The 27,186-nt window shown below is 40.0% G+C and overlaps 1 protein-coding gene across 3 annotated transcripts in view; it reads right to left on the reverse strand.

Moving 5' to 3' along the window:
- Positions 1–927: 927 nt before the first annotated feature.
- LOC134652967 (glutathione hydrolase 1 proenzyme-like) overlaps positions 928–27,186 on the reverse strand; it is a 29,712-nt gene continuing 3,453 nt past the window's right edge. Inside the window, exons 1-10 of one of the 3 annotated variants that reach the window (XM_063508220.1) lie at positions 15,444–15,624; positions 12,592–12,756; positions 11,071–11,322; positions 9,110–9,265; positions 8,068–8,268; positions 7,266–7,518; positions 6,560–6,750; positions 5,589–5,829; positions 3,011–3,124; positions 928–1,085 (exon numbers count right to left, since the gene is read on the reverse strand). In XM_063508220.1, the coding sequence (XP_063364290.1) occupies positions 930–1,085; positions 3,011–3,124; positions 5,589–5,829; positions 6,560–6,750; positions 7,266–7,518; positions 8,068–8,268; positions 9,110–9,265; positions 11,071–11,240 (1,482 nt within the window). In that variant the 5' untranslated portion in view covers positions 11,241–11,322; positions 12,592–12,756; positions 15,444–15,624 and the 3' untranslated portion in view covers positions 928–929. Of the gene's footprint in view, positions 1,086–3,010; positions 3,125–5,588; positions 5,830–6,559; positions 6,751–7,265; positions 7,519–8,067; positions 8,269–9,109; positions 9,266–11,070; positions 11,323–12,370; positions 12,433–12,591; positions 12,757–15,443; positions 15,625–27,186 lie in introns of those variants that run through there. The other 2 variants (XM_063508219.1, XM_063508221.1) reach the window with 2 other exon arrangements.

Here is a 27,186-nt window from a genome sequence, read left to right on the forward strand (position 1 = left end):
GATTACAAAAGTTTACAAGCTATATGATTCAGTTTTATAGAGGTTTTATTTACAACCACAAATATCTTATTATTTTCTAATATTATATACATGGGCTATTTATGAACTATATGCAAATATTTATAGAAATATACCGTTTAGGTTTCTATAAATTTGAGATATTATGCATATTTCTGTGAAAGGTAAACTACCTAAATTCTTAAGTGGATACCAGAACTACATATTTGCGGGCTTTGTTCTAAAATTAACGTTTTCTAATACTTTTTTACCTATAGGTATTCAATTAATAATATATGATATACTAAAAAAGTTACTTCTATTGCAGTTTGGTGACGCCAGGGACTGAAAGCTTGTAGCTTTTAATTTAAAAAATCTTTTTCTAACGAGTAAAAATACTTTGCGCTCGTAAATTGGAACGTTTAGTGTTCTATTCAATGTCACCGCCATAGCCCCAAAGGAAAGCCTTTACACCAGTTACAACAACCGAGCATTTGGTCTAGAGATCTCACCTCTGTATAAAGGTATTCATTTTTGAGCGAACAAGCGCTCGATTTCAGCTTATAAATAGGCAAACATGCTTTTATTGCTTTTGTATGTCTGTCCGGCTTTCCTTAACGCTTCTCAACCGATTTTCACGAAATTTTGTAACCAAGTTCGATGATTATATATGGATTTTTGTCGATTCTGTTTTTGAGAATGATTTTAAGTGGTGAGCCATGGGGGTTCGCGAGGTCTACAGCTCACAGAGCCACTAGATTTATTAAGATTAAGGGCTCATTTAGACAGCGCGCGAACTCGTATACGATTTTAGTTACATTGCGGACCATTGAGGTTACATCAATTCAGCCGACCGATAAAACGACGCAATGTAATGAAACTCGCATGCGAATTCTCGCCCCGTCTACGTAAATGAGCCCTAAGAATGGGTATTAGAAACCGTCGATGCTGCCAACTCTCCGCCTGTCGGTGTTGGGCACGAAGTAGCCGTCTCCGTCCCGCTGGGCGCCCACCATGGCGGCGAAGCCGGCGGTCGGGCCTAGCTCTGTCGTCGAGTGGTTCTTCGCTCGGAGCGCTTTTATTACGTCCTGCGAAAAACAATTTATAAGGTACGTTCAATCTCTGACAAAGAAGTATGTACACCTGGAAGAAGAAGAAAAAATATGGGACAAAATCTTATTTGTGGATGTAAAGTCATATATAAACGATAGGTACATAATTATGTTTGCGTGCTTCCTTATGCAGGATTTTATTGCATTTTCGTAGATATAGGGTATTCCCGTCTATCACAACCGCCGTATGATCGTTGAAAGTACAGTCGCGGGGTGCTTTTTTACATACATTACATTTACCTACTTAATCATCTAGGCTAGAGCACTATATTAAAGAATTTGATAAACTAATTTATAAAAAAAAATTAGTTAGGTACCTACTCTCCTGCGTGGACATCAATAATGTTATATTTTTTTACATATTATTGTTTACGAAATAAATAGATTTAATAAGAATTATTGTGAAAGAAATAGATGATAAATTATACTCGATCGTGTAATAACCTTCTCATTTTCATGCACCATTATCCTCGGTGAAAAGAGGTGTCATAACATGAACATTTTATCACTCATTGTTAAGCAGCAATTACAATGCGATTTTCCTATTCATATTTTAACAATGCCTTATTGTTGGTCACCGCAATAGTCGTAACACATGCGAATAGGTACACTATTATCCACTTGCATGTAGTGCTATCGGTTATTTTAGAGATGAGTTAAATAAAGACTGCTAATATCTAATGTGTGTTGGGTGCCTCGACTAGCATCAAAATAAAGAGTTACTTTACTGTAATTAAATCTCAATACCTTTGTATTAGAGCTTTGTAGGTACCATTCAAACCTAGACATCTCTAGTTAGAGATTAGCTCAGTCACTCAACATTATAAGTATATTAAAATAAGTTGTTGGTATGTTATAATCGTTATTCCCACATCCTATCCTAAGGTTTTCTGGAAGAGATTGCTTACAGCGATAAGACCGCCTGTTGCTACTTTTCCTTTTGTGGTGCCGTCTATTTACTCACTTCGTCTCTGACAACACCAACTATAACTATACCTTACTGTATCAGTCCCACATGACACTACAATAAGTGACATAATATGTGGATTTTTCGCCTTTATTACAAAGCAATACGGCGTATTATTTATGTTGCTAAGGGGTCAGAGCAGGTCAAACTAACGTATGTAGCTACCTAATCCCTCTTTTCTGACGTCTCAGGCACATATTACACATGTAGATGACTGTTATTGTTGCAATGGGGACGGCGCGTGAATCATAAGTGAATCGTGTCTGTTTAAAAGGTCCCGACCCGACCTAGGCCTACTTTAAAATAAAGAATTAATGTCACAACGGCCACCTTGATCGTTGACATAGACTCGATTGCGATCTTAGGTAAGATCAGCTACGTTGTTTTGCTCGGATGCTTTTGTTTTGTAGTAGCTTTACAATAAAGAATGTTATTTACTTACATGACAGCATAGATTAAGCTTGGAATAATTTTTTTTAAGTGGAAAAAATACTGTCTTGGGTGAGACTTGAACTCACGGCCTCTGGATCGATATTCTAGCGCTCTGCCATCTGAGCCACCAAGACCTCATCCAAAGCCAGCAAATCTTTCCACCATATTATGGGTCTAGGGGACCCTAGCGACATTTACCGTAAGAGCGTTACACTTCTTAAACGGCTACCGGAGTTCCAAGTGTTATTGGAAATTCGCCAGTTACGTTGTGCTACCCAAACTAATTTAATTTTTTTACAAGCAGAAACGTCTGCGACCGATGCTACTAAGCTTGGAATAAATTTAAAAGTGGAAGATACATACAAAAAAATCAACTCTATTTCCTACAATTTAGGTTCAAATTTCAGTGGCAAATTTTAGATGTTTCGTTTGTATGGCAGGGCTTTAGGAGGATAGTATTGTTAGTCGGACAAGGTGATTAAAAAATTTGATAGTTACTTACCGCATTGAAATCATATTCATGTTCTACTTCCATGGGCATGAGCTGATGATGGAGGCGCGGCCGGTTCATGACTTCAATGAGCGAGCTGCCCTCGAGGATGGTGTTTATCACCGTCTGAAACAGTAGGATAAAGTGGAAACATTAGATATTATAGTTCCCATTATTTTATGGGCAGATTTGGGACATTGTCCCTGCCGGGCTAGCACATGATTGGCGCGACAGTATCCCGTGGCAAGATAGACTACCCGTCCTTCTTTTACTAAACATAGTTAGAAAAAGACGGCTAGTCTATCTCGCCGCGAGATACTGTCGCGCCAATCATGTGCTAGGGGTGCAGTAACCAATAAGAATAAGCGACATACCATCGGCTACGTTTTTATATAGGGTTTTTTTTTGTATGGCGAGAATTGACAAATCTCTGTGTAAAAACAATTTTGGCAAGATAAATAGACAAAATGAGTGGTACTTTTTTGTACCTTTCGTTGACTAGTTTATACCTATATTTTCCGTCAAGAATAATACGTCGTAAATTAGGAACAATATCACTGTGTAATACATAATAATACTTAATAGATACACAAATCACAATGGCAGCATGAATTATGAAATTCATAATATAAACAAATAAGTTAATTTGGACCATTCCAATATTATTTCTTTAACGTCGTACCTGGTGTTACCGAATATAATCTAGAATACATTTTGCTCCACGCTTTATTTTCTAATTTCATGGTGAGATTTCCATTCATGCAATGGTATTGATTGTATTGTAAGTAGGTGAATAACCTTGGTGCGTGCTAAATATGTCCTTTGGTTAATCAATATGGAATGAAAGTTATTCAAATGTCAAGATGCACCGTACAAACGCTAAGATGAGAGAGTGAGAGAGATGGTAACGGTGAAGGACTCTAGCGGTTTAATGTAAATCGTTTTATGCGAATTACCATCGCAACTTGTGGCTTGGTCTTGGTCCTGCCGGATACGTACTGTTTGGCTTTTAGCCCGGGATGTGCTAGTCATTCACCATAGCAACTTGCGTAGTGATCTTGGACCCGCCAGCGGCTCCCAGCACCAGATTGACTTCATCTCGCTGCTTCAGCATGACGCTGGGCACAATGGAACTCAGGGGCATATATTAAGTTTGTAGCCCCGGCAGTGTAGAACTTAGAGCCCGTCCGATTTCTTTCCGAAATCGGATGACGGAGATCGGATCTAGTGCGTAAATTACCATAGTTCTACGGCTACTTCGGACCATATTTTCACGGATTCGGATCGGATTCGGATCGGACGTAGTGCGAAACCACTCTTAGGGGTGCAGCTCCGGTACTAACATAAGTATAAGCGGGCGACGGTGACATATCATATGTGTACTCTTTGACTTTAACCTGCAAAGGGATAGTCACTTACCAAAGCAACTTGGTCCCGCCGGCAGCTCCTAACACCAGATCAACTTCCCCTCGCTGGTTGTGCACGATGGTGGGCACCATGGAACTCAGGGGCTGCAGACCCGGCGCTAACATATTAGCCGGCGACGATGACGTATCATATGTGTACTCTTTGACTAAATAACCCGCAAAGGGATAGTCACTTACCATAGCAACTTGGGTCGTGATCTTGGTCCCGCGCCGGCAGCTCCTAACACCAGATCAACTTCCCCTCGCTGGTTGAGCACGATGGTGGGCACCATGGAACTCAGGGGCTGCAGACTCGGCGCTACCATGTTAGCGGGCGACGGTGACATATCATAAGTGTACTCTTTGACTTTAACCCGCAAAGGGATAGTCACTTACCAAAGCAACTTGGGTCGTGATCTTGGTTCCGCCGGCAGCTCCTAACACCAGATCAACTTCCCCTCGCTGGTTGAGCACGATGGTGGGCACCATGGAACTCAGGGGCTGCAGACTCGGCGCTACCATGTTAGCGGGCGACGGTGACATATCATAAGTGTACTCTTTGACTTTAACCCGCAAAGGGATAGTCACTTACCAAAGCAACTTGGGTCGTGATCTTGGTTCCGCCGGCAGCTCCTAACACCAGATCAACTTCCCCTCGCTGGTTGTGCACGATGGTGGGCACCATGGAACTCAGGGGCTGCAGACCCGGCGCTAACATATTAGCCGGCGACGATGACGTATCATATGTGTACTCTTTGACTAAATAACCCGCAAAGGGATAGTCACTTACCATAGCAACTTGGGTCGTGATCTTGGTCCCGCGCCGGCAGCTCCTAACACCAGATCAACTTCCCCTCGCTGGTTGAGCACGATGGTGGGCACCATGGAACTCAGGGGCTGCAGACTCGGCGCTACCATGTTAGCGGGCGACGGTGACATATCATAAGTGTACTCTTTGACTTTAACCCGCAAAGGGATAGTCACTTACCAAAGCAACTTGGGTCGTGATCTTGGTTCCGCCGGCAGCTCCTAACACCAGATCAACTTCCCCTCGCTGGTTGAGCACGATGGTGGGCACCATGGAACTCAGGGGCTGCAGACCCGGCGCTAACATATTAGCGGGCGACGGTGGCATATCATGTGTGTACTCTTTGACTTTAACCAGCAAAGGGATAGTCACTTACCATAGCAACTTGGGTCGTGATCTTGGTCCCGCCGGCAGCTCCTAACACCAGATCAACTTCCCCTCGCTGGTTGAGCACGATGGTGGGCACCATGGAACTCAGGGGCTGCAGACCCGGCGCTAGCATGTTGGCGGGCGACGGCGGCATGCCGTATGCCGACTCGTGGTTTGGGATCGCGAAGTCGTCCATCTCGTTGTTCAGCATTATGCCGAGGCTTGGTGAACGGCGCTGGCTGCCCCAACTGCACAGAAGAAATGTCTTATTAGGGGCTGTCCATAAATTATGTCATCTATTTTTGACGATTTTTGACCCTCCCCCCCTAAAATCATCCAAAAACCATGCTTCGAATGACCCCGTTTCCTCCTACGTCTTGCGACCATCATCGGATGTCCAGAGCCCCCCCTAATTTGAAATGACGTAATTTATGAATAGCTCCTTAGGACTATTTGATACTTTATCAGTTTTATCACTTTTCGGTAAATTATTTGAACAAGAATACTTATGGAATCAACTCTGTTTCTGCTTGTCTGATAGGCATAGTCAGAAATAGTATTTTGTGGTGTACCTACCTTTTTTTCGAAATGTAAAAATTTTCTAAACTCATTCCATTCTATACATTGCTTTAACATCGGGCAGTATGAAGATCTAAGCCATGCCGAGTTCCCTCTCTCGAAGAAGGCTCCATAATGTTTCCAGTCTTTGATTTGTAAGTTACTTTTATAAGGCGCTTTAACTCTAATGACAATCTGCGCAGCGCCGTAGTCGTCGGCGCCCTCGAACAGCGCGCCGTAATGCCTCTAGTTTTCTATGTGTCACACATATAACTCACATGTAGTTAATGGTGCTCGTGGCAGCGACGGCGCTGCCGTCAGGAGCTATAACGACGATCTGCGCCGTGCCGTGATCGTCGGCGCCCTCGAACAGCGCGCCGTAGTGCCTCTAGTCTTGTATGTGTCACTCATATAACTCACATGTAGTTAATGGTGCTCGTGGCAGCGACGGCGCTGCCGTCAGGAGCTATAACGACGATCTGCGCCGTGCCGTGGTCGTCGGCGCCCTCGAACAGCGCGCCGTAATGCCGCCAGTCGTTGAAGGTGTGGTCGTCGTTCACTTGGTCGCGGAAAGCGCGGGCCCAGTCGGCGTCGGATAGGTTGCGCTCCAGCTGAAATAGATACGTCATGTTATGTAAGTATATCTCTGTCGTTCGGATTCAACTTAAGTTTCACACGATCCCTGGCGTTTTTTGCATTATCTGCATGCAGAATGAACATCTTTGAAGCAAATACCTAAGAACATATCTTTGGTACATTACATATTACGCCAGACATAGGTAGGTACTTCATTTGACCTCATATTCAAAACATCCAAAAGTTTGTTTTGTGTTTCTCAGTGAATACCTAAATATGTAGTTTAAATAGTCGTTCCTCTAGTCTATACTATACATATGGGGCATTATCTATGAAAATGGGACCTTATTGTCGATGGCGCTTACGCCGCACAGCGTCGCGCGGCATATTGTATTTATATCGGAGAATTGTTAATAATGGCGTAACCGCCATCGACAATAAGGTCCCTTTTCATAGATAACGTCACAAAATGGTTAAATAGAAGACAAAGACCTACCTACTACTTACTAGGTTTATCATCTCTCTATCAGACATTTATTTTGTATTTTACCTCAGTGACGGAGTACGTGAGGTCGGATCGTGAAGCGTCCCCGAGGCCGGTGCGCTTGGCGTACGCGTACTTGAAGGCCTCGACGGCGCGGTGGTAGTAGAGGCCGGAGGCCCGCGGCGCGGCCTCGCCGCCGACCCACCCGGCCAGCATGTTGAGGATGAAAGCCAGCACGGAGCCGGAGCCGGGCAGCGGCACCGAGTACAATGTGTGCTGGTCGGACAGCTTCACCGATATTGGCTCTTGCCACTCCACCCTATGGACAGAGCGTTGATGATATATGTAATTACTATAATTGAACGTTGAATTAATGTAAATTGGATTGCATTATCGTTCGACACGATAGGGTTGGTTGTTCTTGAAATACCACCATTAAACAGCTATATTTAAATGCCAGTTATTTTCTTCCTCGTTATTCTTCAATGCTTTATGACGACCTGCAATGAGAATTATACGCTACTTTTTTGAATAAATTTCCCTGGGGAGTCATCGTATCCGCAGCATACAACTCTAGCACTACATCTCGTACGTCAATTTCAATAAAGTAATTTCATACCAAGATAAAACAAGGACTCGTATTTCGGTAATCAGAGAATTTCGATTGTAAGAACATCAGCACCCCTAGCACATGATTGGCGCGACAATATCTCGCGGCGAGATAACTACCCGTCTTTTTATAACAATGTTAATAAAAGAGGGACGTGTAGACCGTGTAGTCTATCTCGCCACGAGATACTGTCGCGCCAATCATGTACGTGCTAGCCCGGCAGGGGGAGATTAAGGAATTCAAGTTAGAAGCTGGTACCTGTATTGCCTCATGTCCTCCTCCGTGATGATGCCGCCGAAGCGCTCGATGTCGCGGACGAGCGCGGCGGTGAGCGAGCCGTTGTGCATCGCCCCCGGACCCTCCTCCGCGATCACGTCCAGCGTCCGCGCCAGCGTCGGCTCCACGATTATGTCGCCCTCCTTGTACACTTCGTTCGTCGCTGGATTCACGTACAACTCGCTGCGAGAGGAAAATATTTGGGTCACAACAAATTGGCAACTTTTTGAATTGAATTCTCTAGTCAATAAGGAATCGTTATAGTTCCGTTATGCTTGTTTCTCTGTTCTTTAGTTCAGAGACCATTAAGTAAGTGGATATAAACTAAGGTACATATTACACATGCAAAAATAAATAATTGGTAGATATCCCTTATAGGTACGTAAAGTGCCATGCTCTTTTAAGTTTTTGACTGTCGTTAGCGATATTACGATCGAGAAAGAGTGTATGATACCTTCGGGATTCAGGTAGACGGTATACTTATTGCCTATACAATTGCCTCAACACATGTATGGCTGCACCTTGATCCTGTCAGTATAGGTCAGAACTCGGTCCATATATGTACTCGGTCACTCGATGACCCTTCCGTCACAGCTCGGCTGTGAACGCACCAGCACGCAAGTTGTTTCACCTCATGGATGCATGACTGCGCCTCGATCCTGTCACTGTAGGTCAGCACTTGGTCCATATATGTACTCGGTCACTCGATTTACCTTCCGTCACAGCTCGGCCGTGGGCGCACCAGCACGCAAGTTGTCTCACCTCATGGATGCATGACTGCGCCTCGATCCTGTCACTGTAGGTCAGCACTCGGTCCATATATGTACTCGGTCACTCGATGACCCTTCCGTCACAGCTCGGCTGTGAACGCACCAGCACGCAAGTTGTCTCACCTCATGGATGCATGACTGCGCCTCGATCCTGTCACTGTAGGTCAGCACTCGGTCCATATATGTACTCGGTCACTCGATGACCCTTCCGTCACAGCTCGGCTGTGAACGCACCAGCATGCAACTTGTCTCACCTCATGGATGGCTCCGCCTTGATCCTGTCGCTGTAGGTCTCCAGCACTCGCCCCATGTACTCGGTCACTCGGTGGCCCTTCCGGCAAAGCTCGGCTGTTGGACGGACCAGCTCCGCCCAGGGCAAGCGGCCATATTCCCGATATAATTCGCCGTAACTGAAAAATTACACTGTGTAACTAAAAGTTCAACTCTATTTACAGTGAGCGCGTCTTCATTTAACGGCTGGTCTTTAACAGTTGTATCTATTAAATTATCTATTACAAGGCTTAGCCACAATTACATAAGAGAGAACGACATCAGGTATTAACTGAAAATCTAGCGTGTCAGTACTTTATTATTACGGCTATTTAATCTTAATTTCGGTTACCTACTTACTTAACTACATGTTTGTAGGAATCTAAATCCCAAATGAGATGAAGACGTTCGACAGATCAAGGCCGTTTTAAATGTGTTAACGTGGACGTTAATTCTAATTCGGATCAACTTGCGCGGCGGATACAAGCGGATTTTACGGAGACACGAGACACCTAAACGTATATGTATAATTGTTTATTCCGAGGTATAGCTAAGGCGTAATGTAATCGAATGTTAGCTGAGCAGTAAAGTGAACCGTTGGTCTGTGAGTGAACCCTTTCGTGGCACGGCTTCCAAATCGGAGGTCGTGTGTCGAACCTGGGCTCATACCAATGACATCCTTGGAACTTAATCGGTAAACATTGCGAGTAAACAAAATAAATAAGTTACACATAAGGATTAGTTTTCGTTTTCCTTCTGGGTTCGTAAAAACTAGTTCCTGCGTAAATTCTTATATAGATCATGGGCTCATGCAACCGGGAAAAGATATGTACCTACCATGGTTTCGCAATAAAAAAATCTATTCTATTCTATTCTAAAATGCCTAGGTGCCTTTTGTGTATGTGACAACATGACATAATTGATATAGTTTGTTCTCATATAGGTACTTTAATCAGAGTGTGACACTCAATGAAAAGATGTAACCTTGCACAACATTGTTTGACCACTTTATAGGTACCTACCTAAACGTACACTATAATAGAACTTATTTATTGTTATGTTCGTTGCACGTTAACCCTGTAACCATTTGACATTCCTTTCTAGTCATTCGAATTCGAACCGTAATTCTTATAGTAGTTTAGTGTAGTTTAGTTTTAAGTTTAAGTATGCGTTTTTGTTTTAAGAGCCAACAGGAGTGGTCATTTCTCCATACAAACGTACTCGACTGTTTCCTCCGTGGGTTTTGAAGCTAGAGCAATGATTTTTTTAACACAGATTAATATTGTCAATATCTGTGTCGGACCGTTTTGCTTTTTTTGATATTTTTGTTTTTTAAGGCGCTAGAGCCCTTCAAAAATGGCCAAAATGGCCTAATTGACTATGCCGCAATGAGAGGCGTGGTATTCAAAACTGATATCAATTAGCCAAAAAAGCAAAACGGTCCAACACAGATAATTTCATAATCATTTAGATTTCCAAATTTGGTTACGATTGGTTAAGTTTTGGAGGAGGAAACAGTCGAGTACGAAACCTCGATATTTGAGATTTTTACGCAGGATTTTTCGCCTTGTCCTTATCGCACTAGTTTTAGGAGCCGCTTCCGTTAGCGAGACGGGTATATTTACCTAAAATATTTAAATCTCAGCTCCTGTTGGCTCTTAAGTAGGTATGATGGCATGTATGTTGCCGATACGCACTAAAGGGTTAAAAGCAAGACCACTATACATAATAGCGAGGAAAGCAACTATAATAATTATTTTACAAAGTAGAATTAATTGGAAACAGCCTAATTGTAGGCGTATTGTCAAAAATGTTCATCCTTCTACTGTATAATTAATATAATAAATTAATAATATTCGCGATTTTAATCTTCGCTAGAAAGCTGTCCGCTCCGCTGTCCAGCACCATGCAGTGACTAACGTATCAGATCATAGCTTATGCTTACCCTAGCAGCTCTCCCGGAACGGCGATCGCGAGACCGCCGACTGTGGAGGACGCGTTGTCGTACATGTTGTGGGTAGTGGCGAGCGGCGCCCGCTCGCGCGCGTTCATGACCCGCACCCGTCCCGTGCTCGCGTCGTACACCGTGGCCAAGAAGCCACCGCCCAACCCCATACATTGTGCGCAGCCTAGACCCTCGCAGAAGAGCGTGGCGATTGCTGCGTCGACGGCGCTCCCGTTCTTCTCAAGTATCGAGCTGGAAAACCAAAATGGTTAAACAGACTGGCTCTTAGCGAGTTGTAGGTAAGGTTCTAAGTAGTAAGCACGATTGCATTTAGTTTATGTCCGGCATAAAGCGGTCGTAATTTGCTGGCATATATTTACCTCTTGGTACAGACGATGATTGCTATTTACCCGACATAAATACGATCGCGTTTACTGGCATTGTAATTTTAGAGAAGACGGTCGAAGGCTAGACACGAGTACATGCCCACTTTACGTAAATCAGATGCTCCATGAGATAAACAGAGGTGCCCTAATTGTATGTTTAGCTGTGTTTACAAATCAGTTTAATATAATGAAAATTAATGGGTATCGGTAACTGTTTGGTTTATATTTATATTTCGACGAGTGATGATGTATGGCTCGCAAACCGTATCGAGTGGATACCGGTTAGTTAATATAATGCATTATGAAATTAAAAAAAGTAGGTAACTGAGCGTTTTCCAAAAAAATTGTACATTTCATTCATGTCTTCAAAATATTGACTCCTTGGGCTCATTTTACTCAGAATCATTTGTACATTCACGCCTCATACATGAAAAAATGTGTCCCAAGATTTCCTTTCCAGATCATCACAATTTTTGTATGAATAATTTTTTTATTTGTATGAACGTGACGCACTGGAAAAATATTTTTCATACAAAATGTTGGGACACATTTTTTCATGTATGAGGCGATTGAGGCGTGAATGTACCAATGATTCTGAGTAAAATGAGCCCAGGAAATCAATATTTTGAAGACATTAATGAAATGTAATTTTTTTTTGGAAAACGCTCAACTACACTAACTGCAGTAACTGTGTTTTGTTTCTGACGATGAAAACGTTCGTTTGCAGTGTTAACTAGTACAGTTAGTAGAAATTGCTGAAGAGTTGCCCGCAACCACATACCTACGCCGACATACAAGTTTCTATCCGCATATCCATGACGATTTTCGATCCATGCTCCCTCGGCCTTCTTGCGGCCGCGATCACGACGCCACTCTCAATAGTTGTTCACCATTTTTTACAAGCAGTAACTCACCATCCGATAGCGGCGCACTCGTGTCCATTGCCGACGGATGCGCGCGCGAACCGTGCGACGCTGCCGTCTTGCATCACCAGCAGACAGGCCTAGAGTTGCGCCGTTCCCAAGAACGTTCTCCGTATTTTATGGGGAAAGTTGACGCTCGAGAATATTTCTCATAGTAAACGGATAACGTTCTCGAGAAGGGCACAACTCTACACAGGCCCACAAGCACTCACCGTCCGATAGCGGCGCACTCGTGTCCATTAGCGGCGACGGCGGCGCGCGCGTACCGTGCGTGGCTGCCGTTGTCTGCCCACGGCTGCACCACCAGCACGGCCACCAGCGCGGCCACGACCACCGCCGCGATCACGACGCCAAGCCAACAGAGCGGCTTTCGACAACTTTGCAACAAATAAATGATTACGGATGCACAATAATTTAAGACTATAACAATTACGACATTTTTTTTAAGAACCATTAATTTTGCGTTGACTAAGACGCACGCACACTTGCCAGGTTGTGCATTTTACGTAGGCAAAAAAGGCGTTTAGATTCTTATGGACCTGCGTAAGTATATTTGTGACGTTTATCTTCGCTAGGAAGCTAGCGCGAGCGTGCCAATCGTTAAGAGCCAACAGGAGCTAAGATTTAAATATTTTAGGTAAATATACCCGTCTCGCTAACGGAAGCGGCTCCTAAAACTAGTGCGATAAGGACAAGGCGAAAAATCCTGCGTAAAAATATCAAAAATCAAGGTTTCGTACTCGACTGTTTCCTCCTCCAAAACTTAACCAATCGTAACCAAATTTGGAAATCTAAATGATTATGACATTATCTGTGTCGGACCGTTTTGCTTTTTTGACTAATTGATGTCAGTTTTGAATAGCACGCCTCTCATTGCGGCATAGTCAATTAGGCCATTTTGGCCATTTTTGTAGGGCTCTAGCGCCTTAAAAAACAAAAATATTAAAAAAAGCAAAACGGTCCGACACAGATATTGACAATATTAATCTGTGTTGAAAAAATCATTGCTCTAACTTCAAAACCCACGGAGGAAACAGTCGAGTACGTTTGTATGGAGAAATGACCACTCCTGTTGGCTCTTAACGCTCCGTAGCGTATTGTAGTCATCTCTCTCTATCACTCTTCCCCACTAATGAGACAGTGACAGTCGCGTTTCTCGTTCGCGTTAAGGATTGCACGTTGGCTACGCACCCTGCACTATGCATAACTAACGTAAAGACCATAGCTTCACTCGAAATAGCAGAACTTTACCGACTACTTAGACATCAAAAAAGTTTTCTTCGCCATCAAAATCGTCAAATACTTAGGTACTTAATGTAAAAAAAGAACATAAACTAATCATAATAAAATAAAAACAATTTCAAACTTTTAATAGGTATAACATGTATTTAAAAACAAAAATGATTAAATAATAATGCAGTGAATTCAATACATCGAATAGGTACCTACTTTATTAGCTTTTTTAAGTAGGTATGATCTTTGTAACTTAACACCGGACAAAAAGTGATGGAGGCCAAGGCCGCAGTGTTAAAGTGTAAGTTTACCTGTTTATTAACATTTTGTCTGATAAATCGTCTTCACTTAATTACTACACAAACAATAGACTAATAGAACACTAAGCAAAGAATAAAATCCGCGTTGCATTCGGCTAAACGCAAATTAAAAACTTAATAAGACACATAATTGTATGGGAAATACGCTGAGGTACAAAAAACGAGAGTTCGCTCGAAAACGTGATATCAAACTGGTTGTATGCACTGTAGGTAGCTGAATTTATTCTCTGCGTATTTCTCTACCTTAGGAGCTGACTAAGGTAAATGCGTCAAGTCTAGGGTTTTTCTACTTTATTGTGCCTTTGTCATACACATAGGGGACGATATCGTGTAGTTTTCAGCAGTAACGTAATGGTTTTGTCCAATAATCTATGGCTAATACGAATATGACTAGTTCCGTGACGTGTCTTAATATACAAACTGATTTACAAATTGCTAAAATTTTAATATACCTGCAAAATAAGGAGAGCGAAAAAACACCAATATTGTTTGATAGAAGGATATTTTTGGAGTAAAAAATTAAGCTAATATGACATCCAATTCCAAACGTTTGCAATTTGCTTATAATTTGAATTTACATTACGATTTTCTTGCACTTATATTTTGGAGTAACGACGCCGTCGAAGACATAATATACCTACTACTTAAAGCAATGTAAAATAAAATAAAAACCGGCCAAGTGCGAGTCGTACTCGCGCACGGAGGATTCCGCACCATCAACAAAAAATAGAGCAAAAAAATCGTGTTTGTTGTATGGGAGGCCCCCTTAAATATTTATTTTATTTTTAGTATTTGTTGTTATAGCGGCAACAGAGATACATTATTTGTGAAAATTTCAACTGTCTAGCTATCGCGGTTCATGAGATACAGCCTGGTGACAGACGGACGGACGGACGGACCGGCGGACAGCGAAGTCTTAGTAATAGAGAGGGTCCCGTTTTTAGGGTTCCGTAGCCAAATGGCAAAAAACGGAACCCTTATAGATTCGTCATGTCTGTCTGTCTGTCCGTCTGTCTGTCCGTCCGTATGTCACAGCCACTTTTCTCCGAAACTATACGAACTATACTGTTGAAACTTGGTAAGTAGATGTATTCTGTGAACCGCATTAAGATTTTCACACAAAAATAGAAAAAAAAACAATAAATTTTTGGGGTTCCCCATACTTCGAACTGAAACTCAAATTTTTTTTTTTCATCAAACCCATACGTGTGGGGTATCTATGGATAGGTCTTCAAAAATGATATTGAGGTTTCTAATATCATTTTTTTCTAAACTGAATAGTTTGCGCGAGAGACACTTCCAAAGTGGTAAAATGTGTGTCCCCCCCCCTGTAACCCTTCATGGGCGAGTCCGACTCGCACTTGGCCGCTTTTTTACCCTTTGGGTACGGAACCCTAAAAAACCTTCGGTAGTGGTGTACGGAGACTACATAGTACATACATCCGCGATTCAACATAATTTTGAGAATACCTACATCAAAAGAACTAGATGATAGATATAATCGTACTTACGTTTACTATAAATTGTAGTTTAGCAAGTAATTGTGGCGTCAGCTGTTCAAGTAAATTGACAGCATCGCCTCGTGGCTTTACACTATTAACAGCAAATTTGGTTTCAATTTCGTGTTGCTGGTGGATCGATAATATAAACTAGCTATTTTATTTATATCCAACTGACATAACCGAAAATATATCTGTCAAACGAAATGGCTATATATGACAGTTCTGTTAAAAAAGGTTGTATTGCGCTTTTAATATCATCCAGCCGGCTCTCATGTGTAAAAACATGTAAAAAATAATGAAAATTGGAATTTTGGCGCGAGATATGCCCACCTCCTAGAACAGCGGTTCTCAATCTTTTTTTTGACGGAACCCTTTTGGAAAGCGAAATACTTGATGGGACCCTACAATAAAACAATAGTTTTTAGAAGTGTATTTTTTTATTAATAAGCATAATAATTATGCTTAATTTATTATTCTAAATTATTCTAAATTCTTGCGGAACCCCTGCAGGGGTGTCGCGGAACCCTAGGGTTCCGCGGAACACACTTTGAGAATGGCTGTCCTAGAAGAAAATATTTATTTTTGAAGTGAAAACTTCTGTAGCGGCGCTGGGCACTTTTTGAGGTGGGGAAAAAATGATAAACTCGAGACAGCGTCAGGCGATCACGTGACCGTAAGGCGATCACGTGACCGTAAGGTTTAGATGGCTACTAATTTAGATGGCATTTAAATCAATAAAGAAAAACTCAATGACATAATTCAATAAAGCTACATCTTGATGAAATCGCTAATAAAAGTGAACTCTAGTAGGTACTGGTGAATAAAACTCAAGATGCGAGGTCTGCAAGGTATAGCTGGTCAAGCAAATCTTGTCAGTAAAAAAAGGCGCGAAATTCAAATTTTCTATGAGACTATATCCCTTCGCGCCTACAGTTTTCAAATTTGCCGCCTTTTTCTACTGACAAGAGCTGCTTGACCAAGTATAACTTTACAATTTCTATACGAATTTTAAACAATTAACGCTACAAATTTAAGCTCACTGGCCAGCAATTTCGGAACTAAAATTTTTCAATAGAAAGGAGGATGGGACAATTATAATATATTATACTTGGTCAACCAGATCTTGACAGTAGAAAAAGGCGGCAAATTTGAAAAATGTAGGCGCGAAGGGATATCGTCCCATAGAAAATTTGAATTTTGGGGCTTTTTTTACTGACAAGATTTGGTTGACCAGCTATAAATACATAGTGCTGCAGACATTTTGGACTAGTCATTGAGTTTTCACTTCTGTCGACACTCCCGGAGTGCAACCCGTTGTTTTTTTTTTTTATCAAGTTATAATATACAACGTGACGTCAAGTGGCCAGTTTGGGCCAGACATTGTATGCTGTTTCACTACTACACAGCACGGACACACCAACTATAGTGTGTCAAAGGACTTATTTCAATCATAGACAGAGAGAGTCATACTATTATCTTTGTCTTACACTAGTACTAGCACCCAAAAGAAAAGGATGAGTATAGTTTTTTTTGTTCCTATTTACTGACAAATTGGTTTGACCATCTATAAAATAAGTGTTCCGTGAACAAAGTTTTGTACGGAACACTAAAAACCGCCGATGATCGGATGACTTAGTTTGCAACTAATGATTGTAAGATTGACGAAATATTAAATATTAAAGTGAACCGATCTCTCGAACAAGTTTGTTGAACAAAATCGGCTCACTTTATATTTGGTCAACTTTAACTAGGTATGTATTATGCATTTCTATTTAATCAATATTTAACCTGTCGAATCCCACGGTATGACGTCACCATAAGCGTTCTGGCGTTGGGAGAATTAAATAGTTTATTTAGATAACATTTTTATATACACGATAAGTCATCGTATGTAAGATTTGCATTTGCTCGTGATAAGTAATTTAATCTAATCATCATTCATAAAATTAAATCAGGTAAGTAACCTACGTCATTTCCCAACATTGTTGATTAGGCTGCCGCTGCAATTTTGAATTAGAGAGACGATGTATGTACAGATGTGCAAGTTGCGGGAAGTTTCCATAAAATTCTATAAATTCTCGGAAATTTCATGAAACTTTCACTAGGAAATATGGGGAATTTAAATTTAAAATTGGAATGTTTCAATTCTCATACAAAAATGTAAGTAATTTTCCGAATTTTTCCTACGTTAAATTTCCGAAACATTTCGCAATTTTGGAAAGTTTCCTTAGGCACATAAGTAGATGTATGTATACGGTGTATACCTACTACAATTGTTCTTACTATACAGGTACACACCATGTAGTTATGAACTAGAGAAGGCAAACCAAGCCTTTATTTTGTTGTCATTCCACCGCATAGCTGCGTTCAAGCGAGCGGACAAGCCGAGGGTTGGCGTACCCTGTGACTGAATAGGGAATATTACGCGAAAGTCTGCGTAGGGGGCGCCACATCAACAACAAGTAAACAATCTAAGGGTCTTCCGCAAACGAGAGAGTCGACATTTTGTTATCTAACCTCTCTATCACTCTTGCATATTCGAGCGATAAAGAGGCAGATAGCTGAGTTTCGATTTCGCGTTCCCCAGTAGGCCCTTTGTAAGCAAACCGCCTTGATGTATCAATGTCATATTTGATTGTCTGTGGAAACTTGTCAAAAAACAGTTTAAGGTACAGTATGTATTAGTTACTCTATGGTATACTTAAGTCACTAGTGGTGCACTCTGGCGGCAAAACATTGGAGTAATACTCCCTATTAGAGTAACCACAGCATTGAACCACAGTGTAACCAAAGACTCCAAAGAGTATAGATTTTATAGAGAGTTACTGTCATGGTAAATTATGTAGCCACAGTAAATTCACCGCCATCTTTTGACAGAAGATTAAAACTGTTAGAACGCCATTTGACTTTGATCCTTATTCTTTCACTGATATGTGTTAATTTGTAATTACATATATTGAAAAGATTGCACCATACCTTGTAACCGCGAAAACCGAAAATCGCAAATTGCGGGAATCTTACTCCATTACTCAAATGAAGCCGTACCTATTGGCCGTAATTGGGGGACAGAAAAATGCCCGCAATTTGCGAACTTCGATTTTCGCGGTTGCATTGTACCCCAGGCATTTTATTCAGTACAATTGTGCCCTAGCCTAATTATAGACCCTGGACCAGGTCTCTTACTACCTATCCCATACCATAGAGAAATATAGTAAGACAAGAGTGCTCACTCCATACATCAGTTCAGACTATTAATTTCAGTGTCTACATCTAGCATCGAGTAGCGGAACTATCAGTACTGCTACTTGACAATAGATGTAGCACCGACCGGAAAGTCTTATGCTGTTGAGATAATAAGACTTTCCGGTCGGTGCTACATCTATTGTCAAGTAGCAGTACTGATAGTTCCGCTACTCGATGCTAGATGCTAATAGTCTTTTTGGTATACTAAAACTGATGTATGGAGTGAGCACTCTATGTATTTTTTTCTCTATGCCCATACATAATGAATATATTCTGGTCCGTCTGAATTGATGCGGGAGATTTCCACCTTAGTGTATCTATACTATCACCACCTATAAAAATATATGTATTGGTACCTGTGTTGGGGGAGAACCTAGGTAATAATAAAGTCCCATGTTGATATAAAGTAAAACTATCAATGATGGTCGATCTACTGTACAGCACCATGTTAGTTATATATAGTTAGTTTTGCTGGGCATTTTCCGCAAATCGACATCCACTGTGCCTATTTTGCTCCTCTACAAAGCCTATAGCAAGGTCTTCAGGTTAATTGTTACCTGTCTCATTCAAAGTGCACGGATTCCCTAGGTATTTGTACCTGTATACTTCTACCAGTTCTACCTATTCATAGTCTAGGAAAGGAGCACCAGGATACAGGGGCTAAGTTTAGAATTAGATTTTTAGTTTTAGCTATAATAATATTTTTAATTAAGTGGATTTTTTTACGTAGAAGCGCTGGTGGCTTAGCGGTAAGAGCGTGCGACTTTCAATCCGGAGGTTGCGGGTTCAAACTCAAACCCCGGTTAGTACCAATACCAATTAGTTTTTAGGAACTTGTGTACGAAATTATATTTACCAGTCGGTAAAGGAAAACATCGTGAGGAAACCGGACTAATTCTAATAAATAAGGCCTAGTTTCCCCTCTGGGTTGGAAGGTCAGACGGCAGTCGCTATCGTACTTAGTGCCTACGCCAGTTCTTGAGATTAGTTTCCAAGCGGACCCCAGGCTCCCATGAGCCGTGGCTAAAAATGCCGGGATAACGCGAGGAAGATGAGATGAGATTTTTTTACGTAATACAGTTATGTGTTCAGGTTGTAAGCGGTCGTGCTATTATACCACTCTAAATTAGCGCCTATGTGTGCCACACATTGTGTGGTGACCGCGAGTTGTCTTATACCACAGAATAAATAATAGTCCTAGGCTTATACCTTGTAGTATGTTGTAGTAAAGGTAGTCTGTGAGACTCAGGCACGTGCAGTATTCTTGTGTTGTCGTGATTTCCTTGTGTTTACTAATATCAATTTGAGAATGTCGGAGACGTGATATAACTATAAATATGTAACTACAATTACAACTGTTTAATGCATGTTTTAATACTCTAACTTTATAAGTTTCTTTGTTCCAGTGTATTACAAAATAAATAAATTGTAATATAAGTTGGTACCTATAAATAAATCAGAATCACTACTCGGGTAAGTGTACATAGTAATATTTGATGCGAATACTAGGTACTCTACAGTCTATAGTGATATGCACCTCTACCAAGTGAACAAGTAGGTACAATGACAGTGATCCAGCGGGCTTCACTCCCGACTATTTCAATCGAGTGGTGTTAAGACGAAACAGGAGCTGAGATTTAAATATTTTAGGTAAATATACCCGTCTCGCTAACGGAAGCGGCTCCTAAAACTAGTGCGATAAGGACAAGGCGAAAAATCCTGCGTAAAAATCTCAAAAATTGAGGTTTCGTACTCGACTGTTTCCTCCTCCAAAACTTAACCAATCGTAACCAAATTTGGAAATCTAAATGATTATGAAATTACCTATGTCGGACCGTTTTGCTTTTTTAGCTAATTGATATCAGTTTTGAATACCACGCCTCTCATTGCGGCATAGTCAATTAGGCCATTTTGGCCATTTTTGAAGGGCTATAGCGCCTTAAAAAACCAAAATATCAAAAAAATCAAAACGGTCCCACACAGATATTAACAAGATTAATCTGTGTTGAAAAAATCATTGCTCTAGCTTGAAAACCCACGGAGGAAACAGTCGAGTACGTTTGTATGGAGAAATGACCACTCCCGTTGGCTCTTAAAAAGTAACGCTCGCTCTATTGCGCTGTTAATACGTTCATAACCGCATCCTTCAATACGCCCGCAAAACTAATTAATTATCTAAATAAAGTCAATAAACTCATAAGTAATATAACTCTATTCACTTTTTATTAGTCGGTAAAAATAAAGTAGGTAGCTTATTCTCCCTTTTCCTATTTTAACGATTGATGAATGAGTAATACAGTGAACAATGAGAATATTAATTGTTTCGCACGTGCTATGTCTTGAAGTACGTTATCGTAATTCTCATACCTTAGATAAGTAGCTCACAATAAAGCAAACCCCCCCCCCCCCGCCCCCAAACAAGGATGGTAATCGCTGAAATTACGTGGTAAGAGCAGTAAAACTAAGTAGGTATTGTCAAATTGTCAACCTCAACGTTGAATAAATAAATAAATAAATATTATAGGACATTATTACACAAATTGACTAAGCCCCACGGTAAGCTCAAGAAAGCTTGTGTTGTGGGTACTCAGACAACGATATATATAATATATAAATACTTAAATACATAGAAAACAACCATGACTCAGGAACAAATATCTGTGCTCATCACACAAATAAATGCCCTTACTGGGATTCGAACCCAGGACCGCGGCTTCACAGGCAGGGTCACTACCCACTAGGCCAGACCGGTCGTCAAGAAGAAGGTCGGTTGAAGATATTTGTTAGTTACTTTATCGTTTTATTGTTATGACAGAATATCTTATTATATGCAACAGTGTAGGTAAACAAGTACGAACTTTTATTTTTTCGTTCTCGACATCGCTAAATCAATTTTTACATTTTTTATAGTGTCCGACCGAAACATGTTTTTTTGCCGAAACCGAAACCGAAACCGAATGTTCGGCTCTGGCTCTAGTTTCGGCCGAAACCGAAACCGAAACCGAAACTTTTGAAGACTTTTTAAAATCGTTGAAAAAATGTCATAAAACCGCTTTTAAACTCATATTAAGGGGCTGTCAACACCCAATGTCCTTGAAATTGATGTTACTTAAGGGGCTCCGCCACGCTAATAACCTTCGATCTGAATCCCTTAGTTTTCTTATGTTTTTTGTAGTTTATCATATTAACAGCAACGGCTTTAAGCAATATAGTATTCCATATTTACTTCAAAGTTCATTGTCTTCGAGATATTTGGCATCAAAGTTGAACAATTTAAGGCCAAAAAACTGCTTTTCTGGCCATAACTTTTGTGTTAATTCGTTTAAAATTAAAACCCTAGACACGTTTTACGACACGTCAAAGACGAATCCAAATATGTAGATTTCGTATAAGTAATATCCTTCACAACAATCTTATAGATACAAAAAAAGTTTTCTTTTAGGCAATGTTTAAAAATATTATAAAATAGTATGAATTTCTTTCAAAATCCGGTAGACAATAATGGAGATAAATATTGAAGAACCGATAGCCGTTTGTCTTATAAAAATCTATCTGTAGTGCAAAAGTAGGAGATACGATTCAAAACTTGTCAAAAATCGATGAAAACCGCAGGTAGCCCCTTTTTAGAAAAACTATTTGATTTAGTAAAGCAAAAAATATATTTAATACCTACCTATGTTAATATTTATTATATTTTAAGACCGTGGCCGCACTCGATACATGATTGAACGACATCGGCTCGATAGAAAATAATTGCAAAGATTGGTCTTAAAATCACCATTAAACGGTTCTAATGTCTTTATTTCTTGACTTATGTGTCTGAAATTAAAATCAATTTGTCAAAACATTTACTTTATATACCTAAACCAATAACGAGTAATATTACACAAATAATCCACATTTATTTTTATTTAAATAGTTTTCTTATTATTCCCTTGAGCGCTGGTGGCCTAGCGGTGAGTAAGAGCGTGCGACTTTCAATCCAAAGGTCGCAGGTACAAACACTACAAACCCCGGCTTGTACCAATGAGTTTTTCGGAACTTATGTACGAAATATCATTTGATATTTACCATTGAGGAAGCCGGACTAGCCCGATAAAGCTTAGTTTACCCTCTGGATTGGAAGGTCAGTCTGATGTCAGTCGCTTTCGTAAAAACTAGTGCCGACGCCAATTCTTGGGATTAGTTGTCAAGTGGACCCCATGCTCCCATGATCCGTGGCCAAAATGCTGGGATAACGCGAGGAAGATGATGAGTTTTCTTATTATTCCCTTGCCCAGGCCCAGTAACATGCGACAGTGCTATCTCATTTACTATTACGATACAATTAGACAGTGTGCGCGTTTTAGGTATTGACAGCCTCTTAAGACTGCGTCGACCGTTCAGTGGGCCCATCATTAGTGGAATTGTGTTTAATAATAAACCGATTAATTTCTGTATACATAAATCAGTACATATATGTATTAATATTGTTGTCCTACTTGTTCCACAACTTTTGGTCTTTGTCACTTAGTTTAGTTTCATAGAACGAAGTACCATTGCGTATGTTTCGGCCTGGCCGAAAGGTTCGGCCGTTTTTTGGCCGAAACCGAAACTACGGCCGAAACATGATTTTTTGGCCGAAACTGGCCGAAACCGAAACCGAAACCGAACCTTCGGTCGGACACTAATTTTTTACCGCCCAGACGCTTCATGTTTTTCATGGTATCAAAGAGAATAAAGTACATAGGTATATTAGAGTTATTGTCATAGTAAATTTTGTAGTCATAGACTCACAGTAAATAAAATGTACTGCCATCTTTCGACACAGGATTAAAATTAAAAATGAAAATGAATTACAATAAAAAAAAAAGGATAAATGATTTTTATTTTTTATTTTTAGAACGCCATATGTATATTATGACTTTGACCCATGTTCTTTCACTGCTGTGTTAACATTTTTAAATATCAAACGGTGTCGCCACCTTCACGAGTATAGGTCAAAGGTATGGCGCCATCTATTCGAGCATATTTTTTTCTTAATTTTCCGAGGTAGGTACGTTTTTTGAAGAGAAAACTTTTTTAGCGGCGCTGGGCACTTTTTGAGGTGGGGAAAAAAAAAACTCGAGTCTCGAGACAGCGTAGTGACCGTAAGGTTTAGATGGCCACTCATTTAGATGGCATTTAAATGAATAAAGAAAAACTCAATGACATAATTCAATAAAGCTACATCTTGATGAAATCGCTAATAAAAGTGAACTCTAGTACTGGTGAATAAAACTCAAAATATCATGGCCAAATATATTTAGATGCGAGGTCTGCTAGGTAACTTTACAATTTCTATTCGAATTTTCCACAATTAACGCTACAAATTTGAATTTCGAATTTTAAACAAGCTCACTGACCAGCAATTTCAGAACTAAAGTTTTTCAATAGAAAGGAGGATGGGTCATATCTTTGATGGTATCTATTGCCTGATAGGAGTGATAGCTGTAATTTAGATTGACAAGTGTACTCGTATCTCATATTACTTATCACCAATATTTTTTGCAATAGTTAGGATAAATTTCATACAAATAAGCAATTTCATTATTTCATTGACGTTGTAATTAGATGCGTATCACCCGGATCAAAACTATCAGAAGGTTGACATTATTTACTTATTATCAGTTTGCTCCTATTTCTTAAGGGGCCCACTGATTAGGTACCAGCTGGGTACTTACCAGTCCGCCGGTCGGTATCGGCCTGTCAGTTAGAACAAAAATTTGACAGTTCCGAACAACTGACAGGCCGATACAGTCCGGCGGACTGGTAATCAGTGGGCCCCTTTACACACTGAATATATAGCTAGATTTTAGTGCCGACATTAGTTTATTTGAAAACTATAGTATTTAGAGACCGCCTGTTGTCTGCCTATATACATTTAAAAAATCAATTGTTCTTTACTTTTGTATCTTTTTACTGAGGTGTGCCAATAAAGAGTATTCTATCTATAAGATAAGATAAGATAAGATAAGATAAAAGATAGTCTATTCAAGTAGGCATAATTACAATGCGCTTATGAACGTCAAATCTATATGGCTATCTAAATATATATGGATTATATGGTAATCCATAACCCAGAGTTTCTCAAACTTATAATATGCAATATCATGTAGCCCAATTAACTAATATATAATAACCCTGACGCTTTCTATAAGTCGATTACGAAATCTTTACAATCACTAATCAAGTAGATGGATCGTATTTCTACTCAATTTCTAGAGATCGTATTTCTTTGTGGTCTACAAAACTGAGTAGCTGCTTCTGGATTGGAGGCTGACGGCAGCCTTCGAATGTCTTCGTAGATTTTTTAAATGTTATTTCCGAAACAAGCTTTTATCGCGGACTGTACTTTTCTTTAAACAATCGTCTACTGCTTGCTAATAGTTACTTATTTAAAGTTTACATTTGTTTATGACGTATTTATTGTAAAACAAACATAAAAATATAGTAACAGAACTAATACTCGATTAACTAAATATACCTATCTATATACAGATATTTACAAGTAAAAAAAATGGGGGCTAGCTCGGCGCCGCGCTGTATGGCGATGCCAATTGGGTACTTTCCTCTACTTAAAGTAAATTATTTCACACCGTGCACGAAATAAAGCACCAGAATAATACTCACGTTTTCATATAAATTCCATATTAGAAAATTGTTTTGACAGTTCTAAAAAAGAAGCTGATTTGACTAGTAGGAAGTAGTCAATTCGCTGGGCCAGGAAGGAACCAGCCCTCTGGCCACCCGTAACATCAGTGAGACGCTTCGCTAGCTCCCTGAATATAGAGTGTGCTCCTGGTCCACAAGGCCCGAGGGTCTCCACCACAAACGGCTCAAACATGAAACCAGTTTGCGTTTATTTAGGTATCACAGAGTTCCAAAGGTTACTTTCGATCTCCATCACCAGATATATAACTTAAGAATGCTAAGTTTCAATAGAATCAGATACAGATAAGTTGATAATTGCACTTGTAAATGAAGGCTTAGGTATGGGTAAAAAATGAGTTCAAAAACTACAACCCTTACAACCCGACTACTGAAAAATTGCGCTCTAAAAAGTACAAAACAAGAAAATAAATCATATCGAACATAGGTAACGAAAATATTTTATAATCTTTCAAATTTGAGATATTCCGAGGATAGCCGTGGTCGTGTGCCACTTTACTTTAAAGCTTATGATAGCTTAGTTATAGCTGGTCAAGCAGATCTTGTCAGTAGAAAGAGGCGGCAAATTTGAAAAATGTAGGCGCGAAGGGATATCGTCCCATAGAAAACTTGATTTTCGCGCCTTGTTTTACTGACAAGATTTGCTTGACCAGCTATACTTACTGTATTGTGTCGTTTAATGGGTAAGTGGCATTTTACCCTCTGAGAGGCGTGGCTTTATTATTTGTAAGTATAGGTCTCATGCTATTAAATAATCAACTGGTAATATCTACTTAATATCATAACTCGAGTGGAGTTTGTTAATGATTAAGTGGATTAGATTTCTATCGACCGGGATATGGACCGTGATTACCTTTTTGTATTGTTTCCGAGTAAAAATGGTTAAAGATTAGATTAGCTTCCGCCCTCGACTTCGTCTGCGTGGGATTGATTCTATCTATAGCGGTAGGAGGGATATACACACATACTTAAGACAAAATTAAGTGGAGGACCCGCGCGAAATCGCCTTTTCATACAAATGTAGTCCTCATTTTCCTCTCTGGATATTAACATTAGATTAGATTAGATTTATTTATTTCACAATATATGATTACAGTACAAATTACATTAATGTCAATTTATAAGAATCTATATTGTGATCGTCAGAAATACATTTAAATAATATTATATATATATTATTGAATATATTTTGACACAATTCGTTGTATATCAACCACAGCTATGCTTTATGCGTTTCACTTTTGCTATGAACAATATATATCTGAATTATTGTAAAAATATTTTCCATAATGTCAATATCCAGAGAGGAAAATGGGGACTACGTTTGCATGGAGAAGTGGCCGTCCCCTGTCCTCTTAATATATACGAGTAAGTATGTATACCTATATTATTTTCAGAGAGCTTCGTAGCTACTTACCTTGTCTTCTAAATTTACATTTACAGTAAGTACCTACTTATGTATTGCATGTCTATAAAAGGAGCAAATACGGTTTATCATTTCAGGAGTTACCGAGTTTAAGTTTGATTGCGTATAAACTTTATCTAAATGACGTCTGCGTTATAATTATGCGATATGAGTGTTATCACGTCTTGATTATTATATGATCCAGGAATTCATAAAAAAGTGCAATATTAGCGTAGAACATTATGACAATAGACATAATTATAATGACAGGAAAATGTTTCCACTCTTCCTTCCTCCAGCGAGCGTGCGACACCTCCGCTCGCAACCCCGAAAACGTCTCGTCTCGAGGGAATGCAAACCGGTCAGACAAAATTGTTATTTTATGCCAAAAACAAATGCTGGTGCCAATCGATT

The sequence above is a fragment of the Cydia amplana genome, chromosome 12, assembly GCF_948474715.1.
Source record: "Cydia amplana chromosome 12, ilCydAmpl1.1, whole genome shotgun sequence".
Classification (NCBI taxonomy): Eukaryota; Metazoa; Arthropoda; class Insecta; order Lepidoptera; family Tortricidae; genus Cydia; species Cydia amplana.